Source organism: Molossus molossus, unplaced genomic scaffold (genome assembly GCF_014108415.1).
Source record: "Molossus molossus isolate mMolMol1 unplaced genomic scaffold, mMolMol1.p scaffold_m16_p_13, whole genome shotgun sequence".
In the NCBI taxonomy this organism is placed as follows: domain Eukaryota; kingdom Metazoa; phylum Chordata; class Mammalia; order Chiroptera; family Molossidae; genus Molossus; species Molossus molossus.
In genome coordinates, this window is record NW_023425348.1 from 31,102,848 (window position 1) to 31,125,217 (window position 22,370).

The 22,370-nt window shown below is 38.6% G+C and overlaps 1 protein-coding gene across 2 annotated transcripts; it reads left to right on the plus strand.

Annotated features, from left to right (window-relative positions):
- Window positions 1-1,012: 1,012 nt before the first annotated feature.
- Window positions 1,013-9,775, plus strand: LOC118627581 (tripartite motif-containing protein 77-like). 2 transcript variants are annotated; one of them, XM_036257862.1, is made up of 6 exons: window positions 1,013-1,420; window positions 2,608-2,703; window positions 5,781-6,011; window positions 7,043-7,046; window positions 7,412-7,528; window positions 9,291-9,775. In XM_036257862.1, the coding sequence occupies exons 1-6, from the start codon at window positions 1,013-1,015 to the stop codon at window positions 9,773-9,775; spliced, it is 1,341 nt and encodes a 446-aa protein (XP_036113755.1). The 2 variants fall into 2 exon arrangements, with proteins under 2 accessions (XP_036113755.1, XP_036113756.1); XM_036257863.1 differs by lacking the exons at window positions 5,781-6,011; window positions 7,043-7,046 and having other exon boundaries at window positions 2,608-2,707.
- The last annotated feature ends 12,595 nt before the right edge of the window (window positions 9,776-22,370 follow it).

The window sequence follows — 22,370 nt, forward strand, 5'->3', positions numbered from 1 at the left end:
GAATAAATATATCTTTGTCCCATTGTATGTTCTTGCCTCCTTTGTCAAATACTAATTGACCATAAAGGTGTATGTTTATTTCTGGGCTCTCTATTCTGTTCCTTTAATCTATATGTCTGTCTTTATGCCAGAACCATATGTTTTGATTATTATGGCCTTGAAGTTTAGTTTCATATTAGGTAGTGTGTTTCCTCCAACTTTGTTCTTCTTTTTCAACATTCCTGTGAGCACTTTTATTCTCATTCAGGCCAAATATTTTTCTGGCTGGGCTTTGCTAAGACAAGGAAGCCAGTAGAGGATGCAGGGAATCCTGAAGAGGTTTCCTATTGACTCCTAGGGGAAAAACAATTTTATTGAGATATAATTGACAATAAACCGCACATACTTAAAACGTACAATTTCAAAATGTTCACTATATAAATGAAACTTTCACCGCAATCAAGATAATGAACATATCCATCCATCATCTACAAAAGTTTCCTTTGCTGTTTTGTTTTTATTATTGTACTGTGGTAAGAACACTTTGCAGAAAATCTACCCTTTTAACATATTTTTAAAGTATAAAATACAGCACTGTTAACTAAAATATAATGTTGCAAATCAGACTTTTAGAACTAGGTATCTTTCTTATTTCATTGGCCAGCATTAAAGCACATAGTGTGTGCTTACCAATCAGAGAGGAAAAAACTGTGATAGTTTTGGAAAAAATATGACCCACTGTCTGTGACTAAGAATGAGTCCAGGACCTTTAATTTCTTTGTCTTTGTAAAAGAGATAACATATATGAAAAATACTAGCTTTTTAATAGAAACTAAGACATAGTGCTGCAGGCCAAGGTCTGCAAACAATAATGCATGTTATCAGTCTGTAGGATTCTCTGTGTGACTTACCATCCTATTCAAAATATCACCTGTCCTACTGTAGTGCATAGGGGTGTTGATGAGAGACGGCTTAAACTGAACTCCCATGCACAGGTGTAGAGAATACTCTTTCCTTTTATTTTCTCAGAGACATGGATTCTGCTTTCGTGCGGTGCTCCCCCAATAGGCTCATCTGCTCCATCTGTGAGGACTACTTCACAGACCCTGTCACCATTATCTGTGGGCACAGCTTTTGTACTCCTTGTCTTTGCCTGTTGTGGGAAGATACCCAGACTTCTACTTGCTGCCCTGTGTGCAGGGCTATATCACAGCAAATGGACTTCAAAAGCACTATTTTTGCTAAGAAAGCAGTTCCTACTGGAGAGTCAACTATCTACCAGTTACCAAGCTCTGTCAAGCAGATCTGTAAGACACACCAAGCAATGAAGAGTTTCTTCTGTCCAGCTGACAAGAGTCTGTTGTGTTTGCTCTGCTGTTATTCCCCAGGGCATGTGACTCACAAACACTGTTCAGTCAAGAAGGCTGCTGAGCACTACAGGGTAAGTAATGCCTCCAAATGCACTTTGAAATGTGGAAAACCTCGTGTCTGCTGGAAAAGAGGAAAAATGCATTGATTATTATTATTCTTTTCTGCAATAAATAAATAGAATTTCTGAACACCATGTGCCAGGCACTATTCTAAAAAACAGGAGAAACTAGGCAAATGTCCTTGCTCTCTTTTTAAAAGTCTATTGGGCTAAGGGAGAGGAATAGGATGGAGTTGATGAGGATCAGGGTGCTGGTATTTTAGTATAAGTAACATAGATAAATCTAGTTGCAGTGGCAGCCACGGGCTACCACAGCCATGATCACACTGAATCTGCTCTAATGAGAGCAGACTTAGAAATACTGGCCAATACATTTTAAGAGGGCCTTAGAAAAACTGAGGGCTAACATTTCAACATTAAATATCAAGCAAGATTTACTTCTGAAAATTGACCAGATTATGTACAATAGCAGTGCCAGAATCCTCAGATAATGGATACATTTTTCAAATTCAGGAACTCTATTTTTGGTTGATCTCTCAGATTTGGCAATTACTGTTCCAAGGAAAGTCAACGACATTTCTGCTCTTTTTCCTGTTTATTTGTCTCACATCTATTCCCTTATCACTCTTTGAGGTATAGTCATCCCACCATATCCAGTGGTGTTACATTCTAAAACCCCCAGGGAATGCCTAAAAACTGCAGATGGTACCAAACCCCATAGACACCGTCTTTTTCCTACATATACATATATTTTTAGTGCTTACCTTTGGCATATTCAAATTGAAAGCATCACTTGCAATTTCCACTTTGGGATCATTTATTAAGTAAAACATGGGTTACCTGCACACAAGCACCATGATACCATGACAGTGAATCTAATAATCAAGACAGCTGCTAAGTGACTAACAGGAAGTAATGTATGTATACCTTGGATATACATACATTATGGATATCTTGGACAGAGGGAAGGTTCACATCCCAGGTGGGATGAAGCAAAATTTCTTCACATTACTCAGAATGGCACACAACTTAAAACTTAACAATTGTTTACTTCTGGAATTCTCCACTTACTATTTTCAGACTGCAGTTGACCTTGGGTAAATACAACCATGGAAAGCAAAACTACAAATAATGGGGAACTACTGTATCTGAAATGTACTACTTTTTTTTTAGTGCTCATATTTATAGTTCTTTTGCAGGAGAATATTCTGATGCAAATGAAGTCTACTTGGAAGAATAAACAGAAAAATCAGAGAAATCTAAACAAAGAGACCAAGATACTCAAAGTATGGAAGGTAAGCAATAGGCCCTGTTTTCCTTGGGACCAGCTTGGGAAAGATATCATAATAACTTACAGTGAAAGAACTTGAATTAAATCATAATGTCTCTTGAATGATTAATGAGAAAGAGAGCCATGCATGTTTCCCTAACCTTCAGTGTGAGATCTCATGTTGAACTCAGTATGTAACCAAAATATTTTTTCTGATTTTTTTGTATAAAACAATATGTAGCACAAATACATCAGCAGGGACAAGAAAATGCACTATCACAAATTGAATGCAATGATCACTGGAATGGAGGTAATAGAGTTTTATAGGAATTTAGTAAACTTTAAATGTGAAGAAAAGCATGGCAGACAAGTAAAAGTCAATCTGATGCTGTGTTAGTAGAATTAGTAAATGCATGGGCATTAGTCCCAGAAAATTCTGAGGGCCATGAAAGCTAAAAGTAAGACATGGAATTGTTTGGGACCTTCTTGTAGCTCTATTGATTAGTAGATAGGGTTTGAGTCAGGAAGTGATGAGAAGGCTAGAAATGCAATCATGGCTAGGTCAAGAACGTGAATGCCTAGCTAAGAATTTTGAATTGTATCATTCATTGATTCACAAAATAGAATTGAGAACCTAAAACTGAAGACGTAAACTACTTTTTATCTTCAAAGAAGGAGACTTTTACACAAGCAATGTTATACAATAATGGTTCATTAACCGGAATCAGTACATGAAGCTGTAACATGGCCAAAGGGGGATAACAGCATCATCTTGATCATTTAGGATGAATTTCCTAATGAACCATTCATTCATATGAGGCCCGGGATGTACTGATCACTGTTGTAGGCCAGCAGAGAGGTAGAGACATTGACAAAAATAGAAACAAATCACTGACCTCGGGAGCTTATAGTCTAGTGAGAGAATTCACTCTAACAAATAAAAAAGTAAAATTTATAATACATGACTTTTGTGAAGTACTTGTGAACAATTAAAGCAGAGACTGGGTATAAAGAGTGCAGGGTTGCTCAGTGGTTAGAGCATTGGCCTATGGATCAAAGAGCCGTGGGTTCGATTCTGGTCAAGGGCATGTACCTTGGTTGCAGTTTGGTCCTAGCCCTGGTTGGGGCTGTACAGGAGGCAACCAATCAATGTGTCTCTCTCACATCTCTCTCTTTCTCTCTCTCTCTTTCTCTATCTCTCTCAATTTCTCTCTCTCTCTCTCCTTCTCTTCCCCTCCCACTCTATCTGAAGATAAAATGGACAAATATCCTCAGGTGAGGATAAAAAAAAAGTGTGCAGGTTTGGGAATGTATGCTGATTAGGGAAGACCCATTGGGAAGGTTCCTTCAGGGCAGAGAGCTAAAGGTTGGGGAGTGGAGCAGCTCTCTGAGAAGACACCTTTCTGAAGCAGACTTAACAGAAGGTACTAGTGAAAGGAACGAGTAGTAAGTAGTGTCAAATGTGGAAGGAGAGTAAAGCAATGTAAGAATGAATGCTATTACAGTGATACCTCGGTTCTCGAACATAATTCGTTCCAGGAGGACGGTCGAGAACCGAATTGTTCGAGAACCGAAGCAATGAAACCCAATAGGAAAGCGTGACTCCACAAAGCGTGACTCTCTCTCTGCACTCACACTGATGACGCAAGCAAGGCGCGCTGGGCCGAATGAACGCCATTCGGCTCAACTCGGCTCATCTCGGAAGTTCGAGTTCCAAATATTTGTTCGGATTCCGAGACAAAAGTTTCTCGAATCTCCTGGTCGAATACCGATTTGGTCGAAAACCGAGGCGTTCGAGAACCGAGGTATCACTGTACTTGGATTTAAATAAAGAAGGCTCTTGGTGACTTGGAAGATGGAAGGAAGAAGTCATTGCCTGGAGAAATGATTAAAATTGGGCACATGGGCACGGTGAATTTGATCAGAATTCGTTAATAAGTTTGGTTTTGATGGGGATAAAAGTGTTAGCATAGAAGCAAAATAAGGTTATTAGAATAAGGATGTTTAATTGGGGTTTTCCAAAATAATCAGGTAAATTTACACATGTTTAAAGGCTGTGTGAAAAGAAGGGAAAATTGTGTGTGAAAAAGTGATTGAGTGAGAGCATGAAACAGAGACAGACACACTGAAAGAGGGGACAGAGAGATAGCGTGGCAGAGACAGAGAGAGACAAAGGGAGACAGGTGAAGAAGAGAACGGAGACTGGGGGTTAGTAATCTAGAGAATATCTCTGAGGGGACAATACAGGATGGACCATCCAGGAGGAGGTAGGTGTAGCCCTGGGTACTAACAGGCAGGCAGAGCTAATCATCAGTAAAAACAGTTTTTTGGACATTGAGGTAATTTAAAAAGATTATGTCTGATGTCTTCTTTTTTCTTAGGAAGTAAATTGTCATCTTTTGCTGACAGCAAAACTTCAGTGTGTGAATATGAGTATGGAGGAGAATGAATTATGATTTTGATATAGTAATGAATTATAGAAAACAATAAGAAAGTTGACCTTAAATTTCTATTTTTTAATGAAAATGTGAAATTTGAGGGAAAGTAGTCAGAAACAATGGTGCAGGGAAATAAATAAATGATAAGGAAGGAAGGGAGGGGAAAAAGGAAAGAAAGAAACAAAATGTGTGTTTTTTTAATGGGGGGAAGGCATAAAGCTGTACGTAGTACTTCCATGGTCTGTGTTACCCCCACCCCAAATGCTATGCTGCAATTCTGCTCCCCGAGGTGAAGGCAAGGGGAGGTGGGCCTTTGGGGTGATTAGGTCATGAGGGCAGAATCCTGATAAATGGGATAAGTGACCTTATGGAAGGGGCTCCAGAGAAGTACCTTGTCCCTTCTGCCATGTGAGGAGTCCCGGAAAGCTGGCTCTTGAGGAACTGGCCTGTCACCAGACACCAAATCTGTCAGCATGACTTCCCAGCTGACAGAATTGCGAGAAACGAATGTCTGCTGTTTAAAACCTACACAAGGCCCTGGTGTTTTGTTATAGCAATTTCAACAGACTACAAGTAAACTGTACATAACACATAGATGATCCATGATAAGGGAAGAATGAAAAAAATCTACATATGTGATCTAAATAACCCAATGTCCCTGCAGGGTTTTGTAAATCTGCGGATGATGATGATCAGAGCTGAATATCCGAAGGTGTGTCGATACCTCCATGAGGAACTGCAAAAGCATTTAGAGAGCTTGACAAATGAAGGCAGGATTATTTTTGAGCAACTCAGGAAAAATATAACCACAATGATTCATACTGGGAAACTGCTGAGAAGAATCTATGCGGAGCTGAAGGAACTATGCTGTAAAGCGGATGTGGACCTGCTCCAGGTAAGGGCCGAGGCAGGATGTTAGGGTTCCGAACATCAGCTGCTTGAAAATCATCAGTATCCACTGAAGTCTCTGTTCTCTCTGACCTCCATTAGTTCCAAAGTTTATATTCTGCCTCTTCTGACTTTGAGAGGGCAGATTTTTGTCCTCCAGTATAACCTGGTGACCCAGGGTCATTTGTCTTATGCAGGAGAAGGAAAACTGTGTGAAAAGGTTAGAGTAACAGGTCCAGAAAATGTTTTCTTCTGTAATACCCACAGCTTCTGACCAACTGCAACAGAACAATTTAAGACTGGATAATTGAGTTTCATATGCGGACTTGTCAATAGGTGGACATGTGGGATGTTTCACTCTTTCTATTTTTAAGGTCTAGGTTTGGAGCCCACACATCCTTGTAAGAACTTCGGGGAGACCTCTGTGAACCTCGCTGTAGACTGGGATAAAGCATAGTCATATTTGTTCACCCTAAAAACATCTGATTTTTAATTTTATCAAGTCCATGACTTGATCAACTGTATATAAATGTGAGATTATTTAGTTAACAAGAATGACACATGCATTTGCCAACAGAAGGAAGCTGGAGATACTGAATTCTCCAGTCCACTCTCATATCCTCAAACTAGGATAAACAGAAGAGCCACCTTGTGCTGAAAACTAAGCAAGCTTTCCTCTCCCTCTCTTACAGGATCCAGGAAATGCAGTGATAAGGTAAGTTTACCCATCCATCGAAGTCTTGGAAACTGTGCCAGTGGTCAGGCCATTTCTGTTGAGATGGACCCCCACTTTTTGTGAGGAGTTTCTGTCTGTATTTATTTCTTCTTTCTGTAAAAGGCCTCCAGGCTTTATAGTGACTATCTCTAAGTAAGACTGAGGGTCGAGGGGGTATGGTTTTAGTTGAAAGGTTTAATGTAGAGTTTGCAAGAAGACAATTATTTTTCTTGCTCGTGATTTTCAACATCCTCATTGTTTGAGGATAATTTCAGGTCTTATATGGAAAAAGCAAATAAACATGGAGAGGCAGCAGGTAGAAGGACAGTGAGAAGAGGAAAAAGGGAGCATCAAGAAGAAAGAACCCACGATAGAGCTGAGGCTCCCTAAGTACAAGGTGGCACATTTCAAAACCTTGGCACCCCGTGGATTTCAGGAATTCAATGAGAACTGCGGTGTGGCTCCACTAGGGAAGCTGAAAGGGAGGAGGAAACTGATGCATTATGAGTGAGGTGATATATTCTACTGGGATTGATGTGGTAACAGTAGGGAAGCAGATTATAAAATACTGTAATAACTGTAGTATTTCTCAATTTGTAGAATTAAATTTATAATCTTTAAACTTCATTGTGAGGGTTCTGAGGAAGCCTCTTCAATGCATCATGAATGAGACCCTTGAGTCTGCAGGAAAGTGGGTGTTTTTCTTTGCAGGCATCAGTTAGTGCAGCTGTACATGCCTCAGCCCATGGATCCACAGCTCAGTACATGGACCATCTCTGGGATGTCAGAAAGGCTAAACAACTTCCGAGGTGAGAGGCAGCGCTGTGGTGTGACAGCAGCAACATTTCCTACGTGAATAGGTACACATAATTGACCTCTCCTCATTGCTCTATTATTTTTTTCCAGAGAACAGGGAAGCAGATAAATATGCAAAACCTTATAAATAACTTTATAATTCATTGTGAATTAACTGTCAGAAAAAGCTAATGGAAACAGTCAATCAAATACAGTGATACCTCGGTTCTCGAACGCCTCGGATTTCGACCAAATCGGTATTCGACCAGGAGATTCGAGAAACTTTTGTCTCGGAATCCGAACAAATATTTGGAACTCGAACTTCCGAGATGAGCCGAGTTGAGCCGAATGGCGTTCATTCGGCCCAGCGATGCCCTTGCTTGCGTCATCAGTGTGAGTGCAGAGAGAGAGTCACGCTTTGTGAGAGAGTCACGCTTTACCTGAACTTTAACCCGTAGACATACGGGTACACTTTTATTTCCTTGTTGAGACTGATGTTTTTCTACATATTATATACAAATTAGGGCCAGTAAATACGCCATTTTCTGGGGCTTGGAACGAAATTAATCCAGTTCCATTATTCCTATTGGGTTTCATTGATTCGGATTCCGAGACAATTGTTTCTCGAATCTCCTGGTCGAATACCGATTTGGTCGAAATCCGAGGCGTTCGAGAACCGAGGTATCACTGTATAACAGTTTATTATATGATTACTTTCAGTGAGTTTAAAAAAAAAAAAAAAGCTCTCTGGTACATAAAACAGCATATTCATTCAGTGTATTTTAACTTTTAGCTGTTAACTGTGATTATATGTAGATGTTTGGATATTTAGAAGCACTTTAATGTTATTAAAATGTTTATCTACATATTTAATAAATGTACTTCAAAAGTCATAAGATTTTAAAAGGCATAAAAATATGTTTATAAACAACAGGTACAACCACAAAACAAAGGGAACAGGATTTGTTGTGTGCAGGGCAACTTGAGACAAATGTAGAGGATGAGGCTGGCAGACGCAGGGGAAGCTGACCTGGGAAGGGAGGAGATTCTGACTCGATGGTGCAACTTTAGAAATTCTGGGAGAAAACACTTGTAAAAAAAAGACATAGATTTCCAGTTAATTTTCTTTTTGCTTGTTTAAATATTATGCCCTGATATCTTGGGCAAAGTGATCACTATTTACGAAATAATAATAACAATAATAATAATATGTTTTAGATATAGTGTATAATATATTTATTACTGTTATTATATTTTGTTACAGTTGATTAATGAGAAGGCTTACGTGAGTTGAGGGCCATTTTGCTATTTACTTGGTATCTATGAACTAGCTCCCAAATTTTTAATGAGCTGGTGAAAATGATACCAGAGTCTGACATTCTACATTGTTATGCATACTCAAATTTTACTTTGATCTAAGTGTATGGTCAGAGGTTTACTGCTCTGTAGATAGACAAGAAGTCCTTGCTGATCTGACTCTATATTTCCAATGACATACTCTCTATATTCACTATGATAAAGGGGTGTTCTGAAACCATCCAATACTGATTCATGAAAACTAATTGTTACATGTTCTGGAATTTTATGAGCAATTCCTAAATGGTTGTTACTTTGAAAGTGGCCATGGTGGGGTGGGAGTATTCCCAGCAAATGAAACAAACCCTTGTATTTTGTTTCAGAGATTTCCTTGTTAAATCTTTGCTAGAACACCACTGTGCTTGGCCCCAGAATTTTTCAGCTATGTCCTTTGACATCACTGTTTTCTTTTTACTGAAGTGTATATTACCTTGGAACATAAGACAAACATGTGTGACTCACCTCTGTTTGAAGAACTGAGACGTTTGCAATGCAGTCAAGACACGTCCCATAACCCAGCAAGTTTAGAGTTTTCATCTTCATGGGGAGCTCAGATCTTCACTTCTGGCAAACACTACTGGGAGATGGATATGGGTCACTCCTGTAATTGGATCATAGGACTTTGCAAGGAATCCTGGGCAGACAGGAACAATATGCTACTTAACTCTGAGGGTATCTTTCTACTTCTGTGTGTCAAAGTGGATGACCGTTTCGCTCTCTTCTCTACCTCCCCACTAAGACGCCAATATATTCAAAGACCCCAGGGCTGGGTAGGGGTGTTTTTAGATTATGAATTTGGTATAGTTAGTTTTGTTAATGTTGCCAGCAGTTCCCTCATCTGTAATTTCCTCTCATGCTCCTTTTCTTTCCCTCTCAAACCTTTCATTTGCTATGGACCCAAATGAGCAGAAACAGGATACAAACATGACCTAGGTCTTGGGAATTTTAATAGCTGAGGAGGCTTGTATCCTAGTGACTGCTTGAATGGAGAAAATCAGTTATACCTCATTGTCTTTAAATCCATTTACCTCCAGGAGATATATTTGTTGTATTATATTTTAAAGTGGTATATTTCATTTTAAGTATGGATATTTGCTTTTCTATTTTATTTAAATAAATCTAATCACTTTTTTATACTGTGTAGGATATATGTACTTTTCATTTGCTCTCTAAGCTTACTAGAGGTGAAAAATACTTGGGTGCCGAAATCCAGTTACGTGAATAAATGCAAAGTACATAGAATTCTCCTCTCCTTCCAGAAATATCTTGTCAAAACCCAATGTCAGTGAGGAATTCTCTCTTCCCTTCATTCATCTGGCTAAATTCTATTCCTCTGTCAGTTCTCAGTTTATTGAACTAGACTAGGTCACATTACAGTATGACCTCAGGTCCGCCGATCCTTTTCTTTTGTGACGCTCACAACAGAATTTGGGTGTTTTTTGTTTTTTTTTTTCCTAGTTTGCAAATTACAAGGAAGGATGGTCAGTGTCAGTGCTCTGCACAGCCACATTCCTGGAATGAATACCAGGCGGAGGATATGAGACACATAGAAAAAGTATTTGAACAAATGAATGCATAGATGTGTAGGAAAATTACTAAAAGCATAGGCTATAGAATCAACACAAATTACTATGATGTAGACCCAGTTAGTAGGACAGTAAGTGCTGAGAAGTATTATTAAATAAAAAAGTGCATTATGGGGGAGCAGCTATACACAGGGACCTGGGGAGAAAATGAAGTCTCCAGAGGGAGCCCAAGAACGAGCAAGAGAGGGTCAGCCGATGAGAGAGAAGGGTCGCCAGCATGTCCAGTCCTCATGACCTCCCTGGCTCTGCACAACTTAGTTGGGTAAAGACCCAGTCCATCCAGCCTTTCTGCCCTCGTGAGACATTGAAGTTGGTGATGAGGTCCAAGAAGATTTCTAAGACTTTGTAGAGCAGCCTGGAAACATGCTTGCTTCCTCTGACTCTCCTCCCTCCCACTGCAGGTAATTATGAATATTTTTCTATGGTAATTATAACTCCTCAGATTTTACAGGAGAAAGTTCAGCAGCTTCAAAGGATTTCTCCTCCTCCTGGACCCATTTGAGCGTTTGATTCCAGGTATTGGGTCAAGGATGAAGGAATGGATGGACAAAGAGATGAAGACAGAGATCCCTTTGGTAACATTTTTTTTTTAAAGATATGTTTTTATTGATTTTTTAAAGACAGAGGAAGGGAGAGAGAGATAGAAACATTGATGTCAGAAATGTTGATCGGCTGTCTCTTGCACGCCCCCTACTGGGGATCAGGCCCACAAGCCAGGCATGTGCCCTGACTGGGAATCAAACAGGGACCTCTCAGTCCTCTCAGTCCATGGGAGAAAGCTCAATCCACTGAGCCACTTCGGCTGGGCTCCTTGGCAACCTTTTAAATGAAAATTCTCTAACAAACACCAGGAAGAAAAAGATAGGTTTCTCACAGCCATAGGGAAAAAAAATAAAATTACCAAACTGGGAAAGGAAAATGGGCCACTCCTCTAAGAGAGGGGATGCAGGATAATCTTGGCTTCTGACATTACCAGGGTGTTCCTGAGAGTTACCCTGCTCGTTTAAAATACTATACCTACTGGACAGAATGTCCATCTCCTTTAGCAAAGTGCTGAAATCTCTTAGAATGACTGGGTCAGAGAAAGAAGAAAGAACAAAAGATTATAATAGGAGAGAAAGAAAACAAAAACTATCCACAACTAACTTTCTCACAGGTCTTCACAGACAGACTCTCCTGGAAAAGTTGTGAAACATACTCCTCTATGGTTAGCATCCTCTTTTTTAATTTGTTTTTTAATTAGGGTAATTTGATTCTTTGTTAGAACTTTTTATATTTAAGTTTGCAAACATTGAACACGGGGGGGGGGGCAAGAACTACCCGCACCATCCTTCCCCCCAGCTCCTGCTGTAGGAGCAGCATTTCGAAGAATAGGGCTCCATATGGGGGTTTCCACTTGAACCTTGCCTAACTCTTTCTCCGGGCCCCGAAATGCCTTCATAACCTGGGAACTGGACCCTGGGCAGTGTCGGGGGAGCTCTGGGTCACCCACCTCCTGGACTGCAGCCTGGGAGCGCGGGGTCTCCTCTCAGTCTTCCGGGCAGCGTTCCTCTCTGAGCTTTGCGCCCAGAGTTGACAGGTGACAGTAAGCCAAGTTCAAGATCATCTTGACCCAGCTGGTGTGGCTCAGTGGTTGAGCGTGGACACATGCACTATAGAGGTCACCAGTTCGATTCCTGGTTAGGACACATGCTGAGGTTATGGGCCAAATCCCCAGTGGGGGGTATGCAGGAGGTGGCCCGTAGATGTTCTCTCCTGTTGATGTTTCTATCTTTCTCTCCCTCTCCCTTGCTCTCTCTCTAAAATCAATAAAGAAAACAATTTTTTTTAAAAAGATCATCTTGGACACATCCTTTTGGCAAGAAGGCCGACCATATATCCAGATTTCAGCCTCACCTTCGAGGACCCTCTGATTGACGAGAAGCAGGGTCTGCGACACACACTGGACATGTGGAATGTGCTCTCCACTGGATGAAGATCGCTTCCACCAGCCACCGCGAGGTGAACTTCGTGTACTTGGAATGGAACCAGCAGGGCTGCTTGGTGATGTTACTGAGCACCTGGAAGAGAGTCCCTTCCCGCTGCCCCAGATACAAAACCTTTAGGAACCGCTTGGGGGTGGCCATGCTGCGGCGGGCCTTGCAGGGAGCGGTGGTATAGATGCAAGCCTGAAGGTTGCTATTGGGCCTGGCTGAGTCCCCCCACTTTTTAAATATATATATTTTATTGTTGACAGTATTACAGATGTCCCCTCTTTTACACCTCTCGGCCCAGCCCCTACCCATCCCCACAGGCCTTCACCACACACCATTGTCTGTGTCTTTGGGTTATACATATAAGTATATACATTCCTTGGTTTATCTCTTCTCATCCTCCCCTCTCCCACACCCAGATATCTCAGCCTGTTTCAAAATTTTATCAATTGGAAAAATACATAAAGCCCAGAATCAGGTGCAAGTCCCAAACTCTAAGATATCTGCAATCTGTTTTTTCCATTTTTTCTAACTGTGTCTTTATTTATTTTATTTTTTTATCCTCACTTGAGGACATTTTTTGCATCTATCTTCAGACAGAGCAGGAGGGAGAGAGGGGTGGAGAGAGAGAGAAACAGAGAGACACATCGAGTGGTTGTCACCCACAGGACCCCAACTGGGGGTGGGGACAAACCACAACCGAGGTATGTGCCCTTAGCAGGAACAGACCAGGGACTCTCTGGGCCTTAGGCTGACACTATAACTGCTGAGCCAAATCGGCCAGGGCTGTGTCTTTAGTCTTTTATTACCCTTTGTATCTTTATTTCCATCTTCCTATGCATTTTTTTACTCTGATAGTTTGCTTTTGGTTTATCTTTTTTGATGCATAACTTAGATATAATATCACTTATCAACTTTAATTGTACAACTTTAATTTAGTTTGATAAGTTTGAGTAACGTATAGAATCATGTTCAAAGCAGATTACAAACGGTAGCTTATATGTTAGGCAACACAACAAAAGAGATGAGTATTTCTTGAATAGGAACATATTTATGAAATTGGACTTACAGATTCACATTTAATCAGGAAAATAAATGTGTTTCACAGAATCAGACAAAATTTAAGCGTCATTTGAGCTGACTTCCCACATCTTAGAAAGTGCTGTTCACTGACAGCAATTTTGTGTCTCTTTTATCGATGATATGGGACAAACAATGCCCTCAGAGGTCCCTGGTATTCATAAGGTAAGAAACCATAACTGAAATATTTGGAAACACAGTGAAAGTATACAGTTCCACTTCATTGACCCCAAAATATACCTTCCCTGTCCAGTGATCTTTAAACATTATGGAATAACGATGAAGATATTGTCAAAAGAATGTTCTATTTCATAACACAAAGCTAATATGCTCCTACATCTAGCTCCCCATGTTGCCTACCCTGTCCCAAGTCTAACCCCCTCTCCCATTAAAGTAATCATATCCTGGTGATAAATATGCCCTGATTGTAATGATCATGTCTTAAAATTTAGATAAATAAAATCACAGAGCATATACTCCTCTGTGTGTGATTTCTTTCTTTTAAAAGTATGTTGGTGAGATTTATATACTCTCCTGTGTGTAGCAATTGTCTTTATTCTTTTGTCTCAGAGTATCCACTTTATGAGTAGAGCACAATTTGCTCGACTTTTCTGCTTTTTATGAACGTGTTCATTTCCACCTGGATGAGCGTCAATACTGCTGCCATGAAAACACGGCGTGTGTCCACTTTGTGATGATACGTATGCATTGCTGCTGGGTGTGTCACTCAGAGTGAAATCGTTGGCTCGTAATACAGTAACTTACACTAACAAAGGTTTGCCAGTTTACTCATTTTACAATAGATGATTGCTCGGTTTCCTTCATTCTTTTGCTACCACTGATTATTACCTGTTTTAATATCTGTGTCATTTTGTGGTTGACAGTGTGGTTTGAACTCGCATTTACCTGAGGACACATGCAGCTGAACACTTTTCAGACAAGCCTTTTAGATTCTTTTTTTTTTTTGGTAAAATGTTTGTTCAGATTACCTCTTTCACTTTTTAACCAAGTTGACTTGTCTTTCTTTTTGACCTTTGGAATTCTTCCTATTTCCTCTCTAGAGTCATATGCTAGATACAGATATGTCAAATATCTTCTCCCATTATTGCCTTGCTTTTTCAGTGGTGTTTCAATGCACAGAAGTTATTACATTCCAATTTATTTTCCTTTATGGTTAGTAACTTATGTTCCTTACTTAGGAAAATTTTCTCAGTTACGTGGGAGTGAACACATCACAGACGTATTTATTCATTTGTTCACCTTATATTTATTATGCTTTTTGTTCTAAGTACTGCATTGGATAGTTGAAATAGTAATAACTAACATAAATACTGTCCCTACTCAGAATTTTCAGTCTAGTAGTAATCACTATCTACTGATTTGATAAAAATTTGTTGACTATTATGATGAGATAGTATAATATGCTCAGAAAGTTTGGATTAAGAGGAACTACATTGGTCTGTGGAGTCAGGAAAGACTTCCTTTAAAAACTGTTACTTGGGAAGGAGTCTAGGGGGCAAAAAAGGAGAAACATCTGTAACAAAAATAAATTAATAAAAATTGGGAAAAAAAAAACAAACTGCTACTTGAGCTGAGATGTGATGAAAGACTAAATTTAGAGAAATGATAAATTATGACAGACATCAGAATCTACCCAACTAGGTCAGACTTAGAGGGGAAATTAAACACCATTTCTTTTGTTTACTAAACTGAAATATCTACTCCTTTGTTTTTCTACCCAGTTTGGTTCAAATATGCAAGTAAAACACACTGGTTACAGTGTGGAGGAACACTGTTGTAAATATTATGCTAAGGGAAAGAAACCAGACCCAAAAAGCCACACATTGTGTGATTTCATTTACTTGAAACGTGTATATGTACTAGACAGATCCATAAAGATTGAAAGTAGATTAGGGGTTGACAAAGAATGGGGAGAAGTAAATGGGAAGAAAATCTTAAGAGGTATTGGTTTCTTTTGGATGTGATGGAAATGTATTGAAATTAGATAGTTATGATTGTTGCACAACATTTTAACATTCCTAAAAATTACTGAATTAAATATATTAAAGGGGTCATCTTTATGGTATATAACTTTTACCTTAATACAACTGCTGTATTTTTTTTTTTTTTAACACCATTGAGTTCATTGATTATATTTCGGAAGTGCTCCATTATAAATATTTTTTTTATTAAAAGAGAATTTATAAACACATGTATAAATTTAATATGGTAATGCCATTTCATAAACATAAAATAATTATTTTTCCTTAAATTAAAATATGCTTGAAGAGAGTCAGGTATCATTCTGTTGCCTCCCAGGACATTTCATGAAAAAGTTTTCTCAGACATGGAAGTTCATCATATAAAAGGCCAAAACCTTTTCATGGAAAAGCAAAGACAGGGCTTCAGAGGGGAAGAGAAGGAGGAAGAAACTACACTACATACAAGGGACTCTTCGCCAGCATCCCAGAAGCTCACAGTTCCATTGCCATAATCCAGAAACTCTCCAATCTTACCCAGAAGCCTTTCACATAGTGAGTTAAGGGTGAGCATTTAGTGGAGAGATGAAAATGATCATTGATTTTCAACAAAAATAGAGGAGATGCTTCTTCAGAATCGATAATGACATTGGTATCTCTTATCAGGGAATCTTTATAGTCATCCAGAATCTAAGTTGAGGAGTGAGGCCCATCCACCACCTAGTAATGCCGACCAGAGGTGAAGGTCTGAGTTCCCCATGTTTCAAAACTCCACACTCTCGGGGGCCCCCTGGACCTGCTGTGATGGTCAGCACCAAGCACCCCACTCCTAACATCCTCAGAAAGGCTCATACAGTGGCTGATGGTTTCCTGACTCAGATCATTATCCACTGCAGAAAGGCAAAAATCAGGTCAATCGGTGTCATTTCCACATCCTGAGGGGCAGTCTCTTCATTTGCCCCTTCTCCAAGGAAATAAAAAATAAAACCAACAAAAAGAGTGCAGACTGGCTCATCTACAAGGAACAAAAGTTATCACTACTTCTACAGCTCACTGAAATCCTTCAAAGTATACGGAAAAAGAAAAAACACACAAACAAAAACTTCTGCACATGTCATGAACCATGTGAAGCAGTGATTTGATGTCAACCCCTGGACAGTTTGTCTCGGGTCACACCTAAAACTTTTTCTTTACTTTAAAAATCTCTTCTTGTGTTGATTGTCCTTGATACTATTTAATAAGTAGACAGCACTTTGCTATTATGTGGGTAATTATTGGAGTGTAAATTGTACGTGGTACATTTTCAAGAATCAAATATTTGATGAAAAACACATTATGCATAAATTAGAAGTTTCTGAAGAGAATGCTCTGGCTTTATATTCTCTGTTCAGACCTACATTTGGTCTAATCTCGATTTTAGCCCTTGGGTCTAGACCATGGGCCTAATATGATTGGGCCATGCTCACAGATCCTGCTCCTGTCAGTGGTTTTGAAACTGATCACAACATTAAAATTATTCTGCTTATGACATTTTTAGTCTTTTCTTTGGCCTTTCTGATTTTATAAATAATAAATATATTTTTTGTGTGCAATGCATGATAAATGCATTTGCAATATACAAAAGATTAAAAACCATCAATGCCATATTTAAACTTTTAAGAGGGGTAAACTAAATAAATATACAATATTAATTGCTACTAGAACTAAATATTCTATCTTTTTGTAACCACATGACCAACCTCATAGTTCTCTTCCTCTATGTATTTCAAATGTAATTAAAAATAGGTATCTTATTAGTTTCAATATACTATAAGTTGCAAAGTACAGTCTTGATCATTGTGATATGACTATACAGGGAGAAATATTGATACTAGATTTTTAGGTCTTAAAAGTGATTTCTCTAGTTTTAATGCAAGTATGGAAATCATAAACCACCTAAAATGTTCAACATAATGTATGTGTGTAAGAGTCTCCATATACATCAAACTAAAAAATGAATATGTTAAATTATTTAGAAAACCCTTGTAAGGGTCCTATTTGCTATTTATTTAAAATCTTCAGTTTCCAGACTAAATTATAAAACTTTAAAATAGGTCAAATAACTGTAAGAATTTCCCAGAAGTGGCATTGGTCACAATGGGGGAATATCAGAAATAATGACATACTGGCCATGCTTCCACTAACAGCATCTCTGGATTTTCTAGTGTAGAGAGGAAATCCATGTTCCTTTTTTTTTTGTAATTGATTCCAGAGAGAGAGAGCAAGAGAGAGAGAAACATTGATGTGAGAGAAAAACATCCATTGGCTGCCTCCAGCAGCCAATGGAGAAGAAGTGGTCTCTGGACAAATGTGCCATTTCTATGATTCCACTCACCTAAGGCCACACCCACTTCCTGAGATTGGCTAATGTCCTCAAAAGACACTGACATGGTTGGTTAGGTTACATGGAACATATAGAAAACAACACTTGGGGGCTGATGCCCTCACAGAATGTAAACATGTTTTGTAGTAAGATGCACACAATTTTAAATATGCAATACAAAATTATTGACCATAGTCACCATCTTATAAACACTGTAGAAAATTAATTTTAACAGAGGTGCCATGCTACCTGTATTTTGTTGACCCCTATAACAATTTAACAAATCACTGATGCCCCCTCCATGTTAGTTGTTTAACTAAATCATCAAATGTTTGGGAATTTAGATCCTATTTTTATAAACATATGAAAATAATCTAACCTTGCTAGAAATTTGAAAAGTAAAAATCTAAATAAAATCCACATTTTAAAAATTATTGAAAAACAATTGATCAGCCTGGCTGGTGTGACTTAGGGGTTGAGCATTGACCCAAGCACCAAGAGGTTGCTGGTTCGATTACCAGTCAGGGCACATGCCCAGGTTGTGGGCCAAACCCCACTGGGGGACAGCCAATCAATGTTCTCTCTCATTGATATTTCTCTCTCTCCCTCTCCCTTTCTCTCTCTCTTTAAAATCATTAAAGAAAAAAAAAATAAAGAGAAATGAATAATCAAACCCACATATGATAGAAAGAGGTGAAGTAGCTGTCCTCTTACTCAATGTATAGGATTGTAAATTAATGTAAGCATCATTGACCAGCAATGATACTTCACACAACGTATTCTGAGGAGACCAAGTAAAAGAAAGGGATAGTGCATATATTATTAAGGTACACATAGATGTGTATATGAGGACTTTTTCCAAAATTAATTCTGTGGAAATTGCCTCAAACATTTCTCAACATGTTGCAAGTCATCTTCATAAGCATATAGAGGAAGGTTTCTAGTGTTCTCATTTTTCAGCCCAAATCAAATTAATATTTAAACAGGATGCCCCCTGTAGTGCTGTTACATGGTGCTGTTCCTTACAGGGACTTTCCAACATTCACTTGCACTATTATTTCCTGGAGTTGTGACATGCAGCATTTTAAGGTCCTATAACCCAGGCCTTGCAATCTCATTCCTACCTCAAGTAATACATATAGTAACTAAGCCATCATGACTAAGTTTTGTTAGGTAACATAGTAACTTCAACAACATATAAAGATAGTATAACCTTGCTAAAAATTTAAAAAGTGAAAATCTAAAACTAGAATGTCAAAGAATGAGTGTTCCCTAGGCTAAATAAATACTAATATCTCAAATATCAGACACTTTGGAAATAAGAAACAGATGGACCAAATGATATTTTCAAAAGAACACGAGTGCTCTGTAATGCCTAGAGATTCCCGTGGAAGATCAGTTTGCACAGGATTGGTAAAAACAGACCTTCATTTCACCTCACGTGACAGGGCGGGGACAGGTGGGGGATGCTGTGAGAACCCAGGGCAGCTACCTGCGCCGTAACAAATGTTAACATGCCTGGCACCAGGCTCCCCCACATTCTGGCACCTCCACAGCCTGAGTGGAGTCGCCTGATTTTGTAACTAGCAACCACTGATGAATTCCAGTTGATATCAGTGTGGTTGCAGGGAAGGGTTGGTGTTTCTTGCTGAAGAACACTTGGAGAACTGCTTTCAGGACTCCCTGGGCAGCTAGAACTAGATGTGAACACATAGGAAAAACCGCCCACATCAGGCATGCCTGGTCTTCTGCTTTTCAGCTCATGTGAACCACTGTTGACTGGAAGATTTAGAACAAACCCAGACCCTAACGCCAGTTGTCAACCTGGCATTCTCAGTATGCTGGATAGCAAGAGCCTGAATGCAGCATGTCTAAGCTCTGTCAGGACTGGATTTCAGATGAACTCGGGAAAGTATTTTATGGCACCTGCAGAGCACAGTTATCCTAGCACACTTCCTAATACGTCTGCGATGCAAGTACTGCTCACTAGCACACCAGGGACCCAACTTAAAATATTTCGGAGGTACTTATGAAACCCATCCTAGTGATAGTTTTGAAAAATGTTTTTCAAGGAATGTGTTCATATCATAAATTGTCAAATGCATAGGCATAAAATTGTTTATAAAATCATTTTATTGTCTCATTAATGTCTTATTAATGTGCATGTTTGACTTTCTATTCTTGATCTTATATCCTTGATTTGAACACCCTCCCCCTTTTTTTCCTGAATAAGTCTTGCCAGGGGTTTATCCATTTAATTGATATATTCAAAGAGTCAATATTTGATGCTGTTGATATTATCTACTGTAATATCTACAGAATATTTAGTATATTCTGTAGTTATTATTGTATATTCCTAATTTATTTGGCATGGATTTGCTTTTCTTTATCTACCTCCTTGAGATAAGCTTTTCTTTTTTTAAAAAAATAATATATCCCTTTAATGCTACAAATTTTCCTGTAAGCATAACTTTAATTGCATCTCAAAATTTTTGTTTGGATGCATCCTTAATGTTACTAAATTAAAAAAAATAATTTCCACCATTGTTTTTCCTTTAATCCATGGAATTGTATGAGAACTACATAGGAGAATAAGTACTGTGTGCCAAAATGGGTGGACTGTGCCAGGCTGGGACTCCTGTGCTCAGCCTCTTTCCTCACCTCCTTTTCTCTGGGTCACAGGTAGCCTGGCACTGCAGACCAAGATCCCTGAGTGTTTACACAGACTGGCTTCTAGCAGACACTGGAAGGATGTTAGAAGGTAAGAGGAAGGGAGAAGTCACTGTATTTCTCCACTCCCGGTCTACCTGGGGCACCATCTCCTTCATGGTTCCTGCCCCCCTCCATGATTTTGGCTTTGAGTTTAGTAGTATCTCAGTCTCCCTATTCCATGGTTGAGGGTGGCAGTGGCTCCTATTGATGCTAATGTCTGGTTGGTTCATGGTCTCTTGTTTGGCTTCTTAGCTCTTTCTTCACCAGTAAAACCAAGTCCTTGCATTACACCCCCCGTCTTAAATGCCTAGACTGATTTTATTTTTCTTTAGATTCTTACAGATCTAGCTCCCTTTCATATTTTTAAAGTCTCAAAACAACAAATTATAATAAGATTCAGAACCATGTAATAAATTATACCTTAAAAAATAAAATAAATTCAGTGATCTCTTCTAAAGTAAACTAAGGATGCCCTATTTGTGTTTCCAAGATGAAAACATAATCTTTTCTCTTTCTCTCTCTCTTTTTTTTTTTTTTTTTGGTCAGATATTTTGATTAACATGTAACTATGAGCTATGGATCAATAAATTTGAAGTAGTGTTTTTTACATCTGTCTATCTACAAACTAAAGATTTTAAAGATATACGAAGAACTGCATTCCACTACCTGGGTTCCCAATTGATTCAACACAATCATCCAAATTATATGAAACACTTGTTTGCAGTTTCAGGTGTCTGGGGTGAACCAAACAAGAAAGCTGAGCCCTCTTCCCAAGGAAACTTATTACATAATAAGGAACATAGACAAATACAAAACAATTATGCCCTATTTAATGACAAGATTTAATAAAATACAAATTAATGCTTAATTCATTAAAATTGTTAACTAGTAAATATGTTTTACAGAAATATACTCTGACCCCCATCTGTATTTTTAAATTTTCTAGTGTCCACATAATAAAAAGTAGTTAAAAACATTTAAAATAAATTTTAATAATATACTTAACCTACTACATCTAAAACATTATCATGTCAACATATAATTACTATAAACATATTAATAAGATATTTTGCATTCTTATTTTTTTTACCAGATTTTTTACATTGCACATGCATTTTACCCTGACAACACAGCCCAGGTCAGACCACTCACATTTCAGGTTCTCAGTGTCTGCATGTGACTACCCAATAAGACAAGACAAAATTAGACAAACCACCCATCTACATGGAGACACTTTATTTTCAAATCCTTAGCTGACATAACAATTCTAAATGGTCTTAGGAAGTGAGGGTAGGTAGAAACCCATATACTCTAAATTCCAACGGATGGTCAATATAAATGGTCTTATGATGATAGTGTTAGAGGAAACGTTGTCCAAGTTGACCAGGCTGGTTGCTTTATAGGACACCATTCACTGGTGGTTGACAACCAGTGAAGATCTTTATTTTCTGGACTGAATTTAATTCATAAATCCTTTTGTAGAATTTCCAAAGACTTGTACTACACTCTTAACCAGAGATTAGGTTATGGTTGGTGTAAACAGGAGTTAAATCTTTTGATTCGATTTGCGTAACCACTTAATTTAAGAAAACAATAACAGCCCTGGCCAGTTTGGCTCAGTGGTTGAGCATCGGCCTGCAGACCAGAGAGTCCTGGGTTCGGTTCCCGCTAGGGGCACATACCACCAAAAACAAACAAACAAACAAAAAAACAAATGGCTGCTGGTGGTAGAAGTTTTTCTAATGCTATTATTTGATCTTACATTTTTATGCCCACATAAAGTGACTTTATGTATGCCTTTCAGTGAC

Bases quoted from the DNA above. Each gene is read 5' to 3' on its own strand.
- LOC118627581 (XM_036257862.1), top strand. From the start codon at position 1,013: ATGGATTCTGCTTTCGTGCGGTGCTCCCCCAATAGGCTCATCTGCTCC. The intron at 1,421-2,607 runs GTAAGTAATGCC...GTTCTTTTGCAG, and splicing joins AGGCTGCTGAGCACTACAGG to GAGAATATTCTGATGCAAAT. The intron at 2,704-5,780 runs GTAAGCAATAGG...ATGTCCCTGCAG, and splicing joins AGATACTCAAAGTATGGAAG to GGTTTTGTAAATCTGCGGAT.